Genomic DNA, 14,513 nt, shown 5'->3' with positions numbered 1-14,513 from the left:
AAAAAAAAAAAAATTCAAAATAATAATGTCTAGTTTTGAACCCTTAAGACATGAAAGGGGTATGAGCAAGAATGGGGTCATCACCAAAGTTCTTAACAATTTTCCAATTAGGTTACATATCTAAAATTATTTGAAGAATAGTGCACTGATACATGTTGCTGTTTCCATTACTGACAAAATACTCTGGATGTAAAAATTTTAATATTACAATTTTTAAAAACAAGAGTATATTTGCTTAACAAAAACATCTTATAATTGAAAGTTGTGGAGAAAAACTCTCTAAAAGCCAACCTCAAGAAAAATTAATATCAGTACAGGATTCTTACACACAAAATCATGAAGTTTCCTAAAATAAAAACAAAAGCTTAAAATACTTACCAGAAGTGCTTTATTTGTAAGGTATTTTTGATCGATGGATTTTTGCAAATGGTTTCTTGCATATCTGAAATGATTATACCATGATATAAAAACAATTGTTATGCATACTGAAAGAGAAGAATGACTAAAGAATCAAATATTAAATTCTAATGTGTCAAAATATTCAAAATTGAGTGAGAGGTCTTTATTGTCCCCAGAAGCAGTCTTTATACTTATATTAGCTTAGGAAATGGAAGTAATTTGATTAAAAGCAATTACATAAAACTTATGTTGATAATAGTACTTGGACTATTATATAACGATCTTTATTTAAGTGTTAGATTTTCATTCCTTTTTTATTTTTCTTCTTCTTTTTTTTTAAACCAATAAATGACTTTCATTCTTGGAGTATCTTAAGAAAGAGGAGATATTTATTTGCCATTAAGGCACAAAAAATTTGAGTAATTTGGTCAACTCTTGCATTTTCGATGTTTAGGCTTTTGTCTATGTAATAGAAAGAGTTTGGGCAAAAGAAAAAACATTCAGGGAGAATCTTTTACTTGAAGCATTTAAATATGTAGAAATATCTAAAAGAAAAAAACTTTCTAAAAAACTGACGAGGTTTTTATTCTATCCGCCTAATTTTGTGTCTTAAACTTATAGCTTTAGTTTTACATTGCTTTTGTGGTTGTAGCACCCTGCTTTTTATTACTACCTTATTTTTAAATTTTAATTTTAGAATTAACACAGAGTATATAAAACATATGCATATTTTAATTAATAATGATAAAGCTAATGTCTGTGTAACTACCTCGATTATGAAAGCTGAACATTTTCACTTTTTTAGAAGCTTTCTGGAGCTCTCTACTTCCACACTGCCTTGTGGATTGCACTCCCTTCTCCTACTCACAGAGGTAACCCACTATACTGACTTCATTTTTTTATAGTTTTAACACATATGCATACATCTCCAAAGAATAGTTTAGTTTTGCCTGTTTCTGAACTTCGCATAATTGAAATTGTACTGTTTTTTTCCTGCGATTTTTATTTTGTTGAAAATTATATATTATTTAGATTCATCCATGATGATGTGTGTAGCTATAGTTTGTTCATTTTCCCTGATGAATAATACTCCAGCATATTTAGATGTTTTCAAAGTTTGGCTTTTAAATAATGATGATCTCTATAGACTTATACATGTTTCTTGATGCACATATGCAGGGTTTCAAGTAGGATATGCATCTAGAAGTGAAATTGCTGGGTTATAGGGTATGTTCATGTTCAATTTATTAGGTGGCAGCAAAGCATTTCCTAAAGAGGTTGCCCAGTGAGAGCTCCAATTGCTGTATGTCTTTACCAGCACTTAGTATTGCCAGGCTTTTAAACATATGTCTTTCTTATGAGAACGTAACTATATTTCATTGTTTTGATTTGCATTTCCCTATTTCTAATGAAGTTGAATATCTATTAATGTGTATTGTTTATTGTCATTTGCATTTCTTTTGTGAAATTCCTAAGTCTTTTTTTCCCCCTATTTTGTTGAGTTGTCTTTTTTTCTTATTGATTTATAGTTGTTCTTTACAGGTTTTGAATGAGTCCTTTATTCTATGTAGTATAAATAGTTTCATTTGTGGCCTCTTTTCATTCTTTTAATGATTCTGATATGAAGAAAGTTTGTAATTATTTGACTATTAAATATAGTCAAATTTATTGATTTTTCCTCTATACATTTCTTTTGTTCTGCTAAAGAAATCCTTACCCTGAGGCTAGAAAATATTATATTATCTCCTAATGGCTTTACACATTTTTTTTTCACATTAATTCTTTAATCACCTTGGAACTGATTTTTATGTATGGTATTTGGAAAGGAATTCAATTTAATTTCTTTCTACTTGGTATCCAATTATTCTAATATAGAGTGACAAACAGCTTGCCTCAAAATGACCCCAGTTTTTCATAGCTTTTCTGTCAGTGTGCTATCTGGGATCCAAGAATGGGTTTTCATCCCATATGAGAGGAGTTATGCTGAAATCCAAAGAGATCATTAGCTCCTCTTCCTAGCAAAAAAAAAAAAAAAAAAAAGCTGCCATTTCTCACATGAGGATTCAAATTATATGTTTGTTAGACTGTTTTATATTGTCCCACAGGTCTTAGATCGTTCATTCTGGTTTTTCTTCCCCCTACCATTTTGGTTTCTCTTGGTGTTTCGGTTTGGAAATTTCTATTACCTGTCTTCAAATTCATTGATTCTTTCCTCAGCTGTGTTGAGTCTACTGATGAGCCCATAGATAACATTTTTCATTTCTGTTAACAGTGTTTTATTTCTTACTTTTCTTTTTGACTTTCTTATAGTTTTCATCTCTTTGCTGAAATTCTCCATCTGTTCATGCATGCTGTCTCTACCATGTTGTCTACCTTTTCCATTTTAACATTTAATATATTAGTCATAGTTATTTAAAATTATCTGATCGTTCCAACATCTGGGTCATCTCTGTGTCTCAATCTGTTGATTGCTTTGTATCCTTGACAGTGAGTTTTTTTCCTTGCTTTTTTGGTGTGTCTCATAATTTTTGATTTAATGCCAGAATTCATGTTTAAAATAGTGGATACTCAGGTTAACAGTATGTGTGTCTGGAAATCAGCATGCCTCTTCTCCTAGGCAATTGTGTGTGTGTGTGTGTGTGTGTGTGTGTGTAGTTAATCACCTTAGTCTGGAATTGAGCTGGGTTTGGTTTTTGTTGTTGCTATGGTTACCTTCAGTACAGCACTGGTTTCAAATTCCTCTAGTGTTCTTCTGTTCTGCAAGGATCATGGAGGCTTTTTAATTCAATGTTTCTGTTCTATTCTCAGATTTTGGCCTTTTTGTGTATCTTCACAATAGAAGGAGGCTCTCTCTATGCTATTGCCTCTCTTCCAGCAGATTTCTTTTTGCTTGTTACTTGGCATTTGCTGGCCTTGTGGTGAAGCAGTAGGGGAGTTTTTCTGTTTTCCTGGTTCAGGCTCAGTCCTAGCCATGTCCTCCGTATCTTCTTAGTCATCCTGCTCCTCCTTGCCATGGAAGTCAACTTCATCTTGTATCTTTGGCTGGATTTGTGCAAGATTTTTGTGCTTCTCCTCTGATAGCAAGATACCTCTAATGATCTGGGTCCATGCCTGTTGCTTGGGCCCTCCCCAACAGGAAGAAGCTTTTTTCTTTTACTTTTCTCCCAGCCCTATAAGTCTTTATTTGTGCCTTGGGGGCAATCAATAAAGTTTTCTGCCTCTGTTTCAGTACCTCATAGCTTTTATGCAGTAGGAGAGAAAAGTTCTGCATGGGGCTTCATGCCTTTTCTAATGCAGTGGCTGCTCCCCTCCTCTAGGTTGCAGTACTGAGGAAGGATTTCTCTAGTTTCTTGACCTGCCCTCTATTTTCCCCTTGAATACACCATGTAGGTTCATGGAAAAAAATCTGCGAGTGAGCGTGAACTCTTCTTGTGTTTGTGGCTTCCAGGGGTTTCATATTCTCACAATAGTTCACACTTATCCTTTAGCAATCTGTTAAAAATCTAAGCAGAATTCTTAATACCAGCTTGTATGCAACCTGGTATTTCTTTCTCCCATACTCTGCCACAGGTGAGCCAATAGTCATGTCCTGTCTCTCCTAGGGAGTTCCTGTTTTCCTTGGATGTCAGGCTACTTGGTTATGCTATGACTTCAGCTCTCTAATGCATTCAAGAAAAGCTACACTTTTGTTGTTTATCTGTTTTTTATTAGGGTCACATTGACACATTCCAGCTTTCTATATTTTCAGCAAGAGTGGAATACACACACAACACATACACATACATGCATTATATAAGAATGTATGTACATATATTATGTTTTTTTTCTTCAGTGGTTCTCAACCACAGGTGATTTTTTGCCACCCAAGGAACATTTGGCAATGTTAGGAGATACTTGTACTATAGCATTCAGTTGGTAGAGGCCAGAGATGCTGCTAAACAACTCACAATACACGGGACAGCCTCCCACAACAAAAAAATTATTTTGCCCCAAATGTTAGTAGTGGCAAGGTTGAGAGGTGATGATAAACATATACATATATAAAATATTTGTATTATTGTTTGTGTCTAAATATTTTGTAATTTCCGTTATGGTATTTTTTTCATAACCTGATTTAGAAATATGTTTCTTAATAAATATCATTTTGTTACTCATGTTTAGTTAAGTTGCATTGTGGACAGAGGATGTGCATGACTCCAATCCTTTGAAATGTGTCAAGGTTTGTTTTATAGCATAACATATGGTCCATTTTTATAAATGTTCTATGTGCGCTTGCAAAGAATGTGTCCCTTTGATCAAGTTAGTTAATCGTGTTTGATTCTTATACACCTATTTGATATTTTTGTCTATTCTATAATTACTGACAAAGTAAAAAACAATCTCTCACAATGGCTAAAAATATTTTATATATTTTGAGGCTATGATCTTAAATGCATACAAAATGAAAATATTTTATATATTTTTCCTGAATTAAAACTTTGAACATCATGAAGTGATCTTTTTTGTTTCCAGTAATGCTTTCTGCCTTATAGTCGGTTTTGTCAGTTAATAATACATCTAAAGCAGTTTTCCTTTGGTTAGAATTAGCTTGGTACATATTTTTCATCTTTTTTTTTTTTTTTTACTTTTAGCTTTTCCATATCCTTATGTTTTAAACAGATTATTTCTAAACAGAATACAATTGTGTTATAAAGTTTCAACTAACAGCCTGTCTTTAAATGTAGCCTTTAATCCACTTTTATTTATTATAAATACACTTGTACATACCATTTTGTAGTGTAGGATTTCTATTTGTCCTATATCTTCTATGTTTTTCTCTCTTTTTATTTTGGACTGATTTTTTTGTATGCCACTTTCCTTCTCTACCAGTTTGTATATAATGCATAATCTATTTCTAGTCCTTTAGTTGTGACTCTAGTAATTACCACAGGCATACTTCAGTTATCAACAACTAATCTGTATTTTTACTCAATTCCTTAAGAATACAGAATACTAGTACACTTTAACACCATTTCTGTTCTCCTAAGTTATGTATTATTTCTGATAGGTATTTAAATTCTAATTTTTTTCTCTTTGAAACATTTCTTTATTAAATGTATTGTTTTATACAATGTCTGTTAAAATTTACCTTCTCCAACTGTCTAAATGAGATTACTCTCCGTCTGCTGAAATGTATTCTTTAGAATTTTCTTTAGAGTCTGTTGTTAACAAAATCTCTTAGAGAAAGAGCTACATTCTACATAGACATATACACACAGAGAGACAGAAAGAGAGGTGAGGTGAAAAAAGCTTGCAAGTCTTCCCCTGTCATCCGCTCAATTCAAGATACGCTAGCTTTTTTCATCACTTCTCTCTCTTTCTCCGTGTGTGTGTGTCTGTGTAGGGTGTAGCTCTTTGAGAGGCTCAGCTTAAGGTGGGATGATCTTTTATAAGACTACACATCTTGAGTAAGGCCTGGGTTTTGTCTCTTGTAAACTTTTTTTTTTTTTTTTTCTGAGAGGCCATGAAAAGCAAAGCTGTGTTTCACTCTCTGTGTTAAATGTTTTCAAGATGAAAGCTAGCTGCAGCACTCTCAATTTATTTCTGGGTTCTTGTCTATATTAAGTTCCTATTCTTAAGAATTCTTTATATTTTTACCAGTTCATTGCTATATTTAAAAATTTTAAAGTACTTAATGTAGAATTTATGGTTGTTTTTGATGGATGGTCAGGACAGATACCTAGCCTGACACATTGCTGAAGCAGAAGTGTATTCATACGTTCCTAAAAGACAGCTAACCCTGCCAAAGACATTGGTATCATCATAAACAAAATGAGTATGATATACTTGAAATAATATGGCATAGCAAAAATATTTTAGTTGTAATATACTTGATTTAAGAGGTGATAACCTGGATAGATTCTGTCTCTTTAATTTCAATTTTTAAGCTAAATTAAATTTTAAATTAAAATAATCAAAGTACAAAATATAACACTTCTTACAAAAGGTGTTCTTCCATACTTACAGTATAACCTTTCATTGAGACGATTAAGGGATTGTAGGATTTTCTGTTCTTCAGCTGATAGTGCACAGATGTTGAATTGCTGAGTCTTATTTAAAGCCAGATTTGGTTTCTGTAGCTGCTTGCTACTCATGACAGTTAGAATTTCATCCTCAGGCACTGAAGCTTTCACTAAGTTTTCAGCCATCAAAAATTCAGAAGTACTCTCTGAAACTACAGAAACTTTACATTAACTATTCTTTGATCCCTTTTTGTCTTGGGATCAGCCTTTAATCATACTTAACTGACATATCTGTATGTATTCTTTTCACTAATAGAAGCCCAGTGAATCTTCTGTTAGTTTGCATTTTAGTTATCAAGATCTTCTATATCTAGGATTTTTCCATCTCTAATTAAAAAATATATATATTCAAAATGATGGCAGTAAGGTAATAAGAATTCCTAGAGTGTTACCTGAACTAAAGAAAAATACATTCCGTTTAGCTTATTTTTGTGCTATTCTTTTTTTATTCATTGGTAGTACAAAGAGAAGATAAAGTAAATTGTCTTTATAATAGCGATTAAGATGAGTTATAAATGGGTAAGAGAAAAAAACTTAAGGAAAGATTAAAAAATTAGGTATCAGCTGAACAGAACTGACAACCTTGAAATGGATCAAATTAGACATAAGAACTTAACATATGATCAGAGACTTGAGAAAAAGGAAAGATCACTCAATAAATTAATTTGTTGTTTATGAAAGAATCAATTCGGAATTGCACTTCACACCATCCAATTAAACAAATTCCAAAGAAATTAAAGAATTAAATTTAATGATCAAATTATTGAAGCAATCTAGAGGAAAAAGAAACATTTCTAACTTTCTGTATTGGGAAGGTTCTTTGAGTTTAAAAGTAATGGCAAAATCACTAAGAAAAGACTATAAACTTATTTATTTAAGGCTAGTTTTCCCTAATAGGCTTTAAATTTCTGAAGGGCAAGAATTTTGTATGATTTCTTCATTACTATATATCCAATATTTAGTTGAAGGCAGGAAATTAGCTCTCAACAATCATTTATTGAATGACAAAATAAAAAATAAGACTTCTATCTGTAAAATACAACATAAGTAAAATGAAATGCAAATAATAAAGTAGCAAAAATATTTGCAACTAATATAAGGATAAGAATCCTTGATATTTAAAGAATTTACAGAAATCAGTAAGAAAATATCCAAACTTCAATATCTACAGAGAAAAATATGAAGAAACGATTCATCAAAAATAAATATATATACAAAAACAATTAAGCATATTATTAATTAAAGATGTACAAATTAAAACTAACAAAACAACATTTCTTTGCCTGTGATATAAGTAAGTAATAGAAGTGATTCTATTTTAGGTTAGCACACTAACCAGAATTTATATTGATAATACACTCAAAAAAGTACTTTAGAAATATGTGTGAAAAGCCATTACAATGTTTATATCCTTTGATCCAGAATTCATTTAATACACGAGACTTTCATTCAACAAATATTTATTAGGTGTCATTTATATGGCAAATATTGTAATTTTAATTCAAGGAATCTACCTTATAGAAATAATTGAAAAATCAGGAAAAAGCTTGATGTAGAAAGATGTTCAGTACATTATTATTTAAAATAAAGAAAAACAACAACCTAAATGTGTAGGGTGAGGAGAATTTAGGTCCAAAATGGTGGTTTAATAGTCACATGATATGTAAGTATTTGGGAAAATACATATAAGAAAAAAAATCACTGGGAACAAAGCTCATAGAAAAATGTTTAAACTAGAACATACCTTTTTCAATATTAGAAGTACCCCTTGTAGTTTGTTTTGACTCACATGAACTTAGCTGGACACTTTGTCCAAAATTCTATAAAAATAGAATATTAAATCAGAACATAGTTCCGTATTTAAAATTCATGATACATACATTGACTTTTTAAAAACTTTTATTTGCTGTATATATTTTCATGTAACTTGTCTATTTTCTTTTTTTTGTGTAGAAATCAAGAATTACTGAAATAAGTCCTTTCAATGGTAACTGAATATTAAAAAAATATTTTATGTTAATTTTGGAAAATTTTCAGATTGCTGTGTTGTCTTGAATATCTGGAAGAGGGAAGTAAGCGGGCAATCAAAAGTGCTCATTAAAGGAAAGTTTAAAAAACACTTTAAGGTTTCTAATCTTGTTGATTTATCATTGTAAGGGTGAATCACAACTACTAGTCAAAACTTAAATCAGAAATAGGTGCCTCGATGCTGTGTATCAACTGGGAAATGGGAAACCTCAGAGCACTGGCAATTTGCATACCCATTCAACACTCTCTGAGGGGTACCAACTCTTTTTCTCTGGACATGGTTTATTTTGCTTCTTTACTCCACTTATAAAAATGACTTTCTCTCATATAAAATTTCCTGGCTATGACTATACATTGCTTTTGTTCAGTCTGGTCTGAAGAGTAACTGATGATGGTTTCTGCAACAGCCCTGCTTCAATAGCTCTTGTAGCCTTGCCTCATATCCATTATAGACTCAAAACATCTTGGACTGAGACCCTATCACTAAGTAGTAATTGTGCTTTTTCTATTTTTCATTGATATCTTTTAGATTTTCTCTACATAGAAGTAGTGGGCTGGGAAAAATCTAGTATGATAAAATACATTTCTAATTCAAGGTGATAGAGACCAATGCTATAGTGACTGAACCCTTGTTTAGGCTCTTGAGTGAAAAAAACCCCAACAAAACCCCAAACCCTAAATCAAAGCAGAACAATAGGGATGGAAAAGTTAAACTTCAAAACTCGATTTTGATTCAGAAACACTGACGTATTCTAAAGATATCAAGACTTTAGAAGATGTGTAAATGGGTGTGTGAGTGGAAAATGTATATGTGAAAGTGGATGTGAGGTTCCTGGAAAGAAGAACAAAAATAGACTTTAAATACAGTAAGATAGAATGCAAAGGAGCAAGACATAGAGGAACAGAATAAGAACCAGAAAAATAAAGATGAATTTAGAGAGGGCAATAATAACAGGTATTTAAAATATGTGGGTTTGTTCATTTTTTGGTTATAACATTACTTTTAAATTTAAAATATATTAATAAAAAATAAATGTAAAAATTTGTTCAGTTTATAGATTTTGAGATGTCTGATGTGAACAACATGGATGTTAAAAAAAGGACTTATTAGGCATTATATTTGTAACTAGAAAGTTATGTTTGTAATTAAGTACTATGTTTAGTATTAAGCAGTAAGAATAAATTGGTAATAGGACACTTAATTTACATAAATAACTAAATGACTTTTGTTCTGCTGATAAGATATACCATGGCTGATGTTTTTCGTATTTGTAATCTTACCCATATAAAAATCAATAGTTCCTATAACAAAGAATAGTACACTCAACCTATAACTTGGAATATAAAGTTTTCATAAGGTACTATTCCAGTTTTATTAAAAAATCAAAAGAAGTGAAATTTATAGTTGAAACTTCAAGCAAAATGCTACTCACTCATCTATCTAAAATTTTTAATATTTTAAATTCAATCCTTGGATCAAGTTAGACCTCTAGAAAATGTCATCTTTAGGTCAGATTTACTTAGCTCACAGAATTACCTTCACTCATTTTAAAATTAATAGCATTATGCTTTTGACTTTTATCAAAGATCTTTTTTTCAAACAGCTATATGAAACTCCCTTTTCATTTGTTGTTGACCGTTAATAGGAATATATCCATTATGAACTTCAAGGTTCCTTAAAGAAGATTCTCAATGGGAAATGTCTTTTATTATAGTATACCTTAAACAAGATCATGGTCAATATCCCCTGAAAACTATATAACATCCTAATTTCCTTTTTGCCATGTCTTCCAGGAAGCTTGGATCCAAATAGGATATTTATTTATTTATTTATTTTTATTTTTTTCAGGCGAGGCAACCCTTGGTTGACCTCACAGATTGCAAGGACCTTGTCAGCTTACAATCCTTTTTTTTTTTATGTCTACGGCACCTGGTCTTCCTAGGTGGTCTCCCATCCAAGTATTAACCAGGCCCGACCCTCCTTAGTTTCTGAGATCAGCCGGGATCGAGCTTGTTCAGGGTAGCATGGCTGTAGACCCCAAATAGGATATTTAAACACATAAAGACTATATGAATCTTTATGATTAGCATACTTGCTTCCTCTATCTATAGCTCTAATTTACTTTTCTTTGTTTTTTAATGTATATTTAAATAACTTTGTTGTTAATGACCTCAGTTTTTTTCCAGAGTTGACTATATACCACATAATTACGGTACAAAAAGTTCCTAGCATAGAGAGTCCAATAGTGCTTCACAATAGCTTTGGCTATGCTTATTGTTATATAGTAGTGCACAGTTTACAGCAAGAGCACAGTCCTTTTAGAACATTCTGTTTTCTAAGCAGTTTTCCACCAATGAATAGAGGTGTTTTCTAATGATGTACTTACATTCATTTTCTCACTGTACTTCTGTCCTATACATCCAGGGTTTTGTTTTTTCTGTTCTAAATTATTTTTCTGCTTATTTTCAACGATTCTTTTTCTTCTCATAACAGTCGAATCTTAAACAAATGCCAGCACAATGTCAAAATTTACATCAATTGAATTAGGAGTATATATCCACCACAAACTTCCAAATTACCTTCAAACATTACAGAAAACTCTAAGTTTCATTCAGTCAGTAAACTTTTTTTGAGCTTCTCTTATATGTACTATGCATGGCACAGTTACAATAATGAATTTAAAAAAATCTCTGCTTTCAAGGGGTTTATAGTTTAGAGCAGTGACCTCCAAAGTGTGGTACAACACCAGAAGGATATGCAAATAAATCACCTCTGTGCAGGAAGAACATATTAGAATTTCACTTTATATTTATTATCTAAAAATTAGAATTTAAATTTATTATGGTAATACAGTTGACTTTTGAACAACCCGGAGAAGTTAGTGGTACTGACCACCCACGCAGTCGAAAATCCCATATAACTTAAGTCAGCCTTCAGCATATGAGGATTTCCAGTTGTGAATGGAAAAAATATATATGGTTGACACTGGCACCCTTGTCAGTTATATATTGTACACAGTCAACAAAGTTATCTTGGAGGAAGAGTACATATTCTAAGTGTGTTTCACTCCCTTCACTGTACTATATTTTATGTGTGCCCTTCTAAATGGATTTATAGATATCTTGTAGTACCTGAATGAGTCCTCACGAAATGAGAAAGAGGCTAAAAAAGAGTTTTGTAGGAATTCCATTGTATGTGTCATGTTTCATTATTTAAGATACGTGGTGGGTACATGAATATTTATTATGTTATTTTCCTACATCTTTTGTATAACTAAAAACATATTCTTATAAAATCATAGATCAAAGATAATACTAATAAAGCAAACACAAGTAAATAAGAAAGGCAGAACTGACACATCTCTTATTCTTATTACAAACTCTGCTACATAATGACAATGAAGTATAATTATCTTTGTAACAAATTAGAATCACAAATTAAATAATTATCCAAAAAACTATAACAAACTTCAGCCTAAATTCATATTGTACCTGGAGATATTAGCTAATGATGGTATATGAAATAAAGTCATTGTAATTGATAAGATATTTGAAACTAAGCATTCAGAGGATCATTAATAATATATGAGAGAAAAAAGTATTTATACATAATAAATAAAATTATTTTTATAATTTTTAAAGTATATTATTTATAAAACACAAAATTTAAAAACTGTTTTAAAAGTCTGTACTTCACCTTTATCTCCTTTTTAAAAAATTTTTATTTCTGGTTAAGGTGCTTCACGTATATTAACAGTAATACATGTATATGGCATAGATATATATAATATGTGCTCAAAATTTTTATTAATAGTGGTACAATAAAACCTTTTGGAATCCATTATTTTAGAAGAATTTAAATGGATTATTACAGTAAAATGAATTGTATGTAGAGCTGTAAACAGAATTAAGTAAAAGATCAGAGGCCAGAGTGTCCTTGTAAGAATCAAGAAAGGTTTCACAGAGAAGCTTGGTCTTTAAGGAGGAGTAAGCTCCCAAGTAAAAAGACTCTTTGAGTCAAAAAGAAAATTATGTACAAAGGCACAAAATAATAATAATGAAGTTAAAAAATTTCTTGAGGCCGAAAGGTAAAAAATTCAGTTGGTCTGCAGCATACAGTATGAGTATATGTGTAAGCACACAAACGTCTTGAAAAGTACATGGAAGTGTGTTTGTGTGTGCTTTTGTGATCAAAGTTCAGGTAAGGAGGAAAAAATGAAAATATTTTAGCCCTGAAACTATGTACTGCAGAACATCAATTTGAATATTGAATCTAATTGATGTTACGATAGCTAATATATACATATTTTCTATATACAGCTATACATATATAGTTATGTGCATATAACTCTACATATAAAACTATAACTATATACAACTATATATCATTCTAAATCTATATAACAACAAAGACACAAAAGCTTTCGATTTTTAAAGTTGGCTAGTAATTGAACATCTGACCTTTTATAGTAAGAAATAATGTAATTCTAGTTAGTATTTGTTGAGCATTTATAATTGCCTAGGCATTGTTCTAAAGCTATAGGCACTATCATTTTCACTATTTTTCCAGATAAAGTAAGGTACAAGAGAGGATAAGGAACTTGCTTAAGGTCACAGAGCCAGTAAAGAGCAAAGCTGGGATTTAGCTCCAAGCAGTTAAGTCTCTAAAATTTAAAATTCTAGCTCTTACACTTCGTGCTAGTAATTTTTATTCTGATTTGACTGTGTCTCACAGAAAAAAGTACATTTTGCATTGTGACCCAGGATGCATATACAGTTTTGCAAAACATATTTACCCTTACAACATATGATGTCCTCTGGTAGTTTTTATTCTAGAACATTCTGATTCTAAAATTATATTTCATTAAAAAAATTCTGGTTACCACTCATTAAGTTGATTTCATTATTGACTCAAGAGTATGACCTATAGTTCAAAAAGCACTGCATTATGCTTATTCCCATCCATATGGGTATGCTAATGCTAAAGAAGCTAAATGCTAGATATATTAAATGTTATAGTTTCTAGGGAGATCATTTGGGCAGCAATAAAGTTTCTATATTGTTTTCTATGATTGGAATTGTCTTCTCCTAAATCTTGTAAAGTCCTTCTCTTTGCATTTTTGAAGAACTTTTAAAAATATCATAAATGAAAATTAACTTGGCTATATAACTGCTGCATTAAAAATTTTTACCTCTCTTTAGGCTGTTCATAAATATTCTGAAAGCAAGATTTACCAACACTTTTGTACTTGATTTGTAGCATAATTGTTTTTGTGCCTTATTGTTCTTTGTGTAGATGTTCAGTTTTATGTATTGTAGATTATTGATGCCAGGAATAGATACAGTGTTTAAAACTGTTTATGTACTGTTCCACTTAAATACTTAAATACTATCTAGTAATTAACATAGTATCTGAGAACCTTCATATTTTTATAAAAATAATATAGTTTGTACTGGCATTATCTAGCAAGATTCCTAGGCTCACATGAAAATTCTAGATATGACAGTTTTACTACCAAAACTCAAAATCTATTAATCTTTAGTAAAGTGTTATGTATTTTTAAGTTTGTAGTATTTTTAGTTATAAACAAAGGAAAATTGTGGAGACATTCATAGAATTATAGTTTTGGAAGAGATCTTAGAAGTTAACTAGTTCGACCTCTTACTCATAGATCTCAGTTACTCAGATGTGGACATTCAACCTGTGTTTGAATGGTATAGTGATGGGAGCTACTACCCCATTGTCGGTGGTTTTAGCTCAAACCCTTTCTTATGCTGAATTGAAAACATCTTTGAAATTTTTAACCTTCATTTAGCTCTCTTTTCTCCTTCTTCCACACCTTCAAATAAACCTTCAAATATTTGTATTTACTATCATGTGTCTTAGGTGTAGTCTCCTTTAATTGGTCTTCAGACCTAACTCTTCCTTCCATAGTCTTGAGTTACCACAGTATGTTTAGATAGCCCTTAACATATATAGCCTAAAATAATGTAGAGTACAGAAGTACTTCCAAAGATCTGATT

General features: G+C 31.2%; 1 protein-coding gene and 1 pseudogene across 7 annotated transcripts in view; both read right to left on the bottom strand.

Annotated features, from left to right (window-relative positions):
• CEP126 (centrosomal protein 126) overlaps positions 1 to 14,513 on the bottom strand; it is a 93,516-nt gene that overhangs the window by 10,026 nt on the left and 68,977 nt on the right. For 5 of the 7 annotated variants that reach the window (XR_002782541.1, XR_002782542.1, XM_011369441.2 and 2 more), the window contains 4 exons: positions 10,877 to 10,989; positions 8,206 to 8,281; positions 6,404 to 6,613; positions 379 to 442 (listed from right to left, as the gene is read on the bottom strand). Coding sequence is in view for 4 of the 7 variants with exons in the window: in XM_011369441.2 (XP_011367743.2) it covers positions 379 to 442; positions 6,404 to 6,613; positions 8,206 to 8,281; positions 10,877 to 10,989 (463 nt within the window). In the remaining 3 variants the exon portion in view is untranslated. Of the gene's footprint in view, positions 1 to 378; positions 443 to 6,403; positions 6,614 to 8,205; positions 8,282 to 10,876; positions 10,990 to 14,513 lie in introns of those variants that run through there. The other 2 variants (XR_002782543.1, XM_023536123.1) reach the window with 2 other exon arrangements.
• LOC111745209 lies at positions 10,408 to 10,526 on the bottom strand (annotated as a pseudogene).

Source organism: Pteropus vampyrus, unplaced genomic scaffold, assembly GCF_000151845.1.
Source record: "Pteropus vampyrus isolate Shadow unplaced genomic scaffold, Pvam_2.0 Scaffold148, whole genome shotgun sequence".
In the NCBI taxonomy this organism is placed as follows: Eukaryota; Metazoa; Chordata; class Mammalia; order Chiroptera; family Pteropodidae; genus Pteropus; species Pteropus vampyrus.
This window is presented reverse-complemented; position numbering and strand designations above follow the sequence as displayed.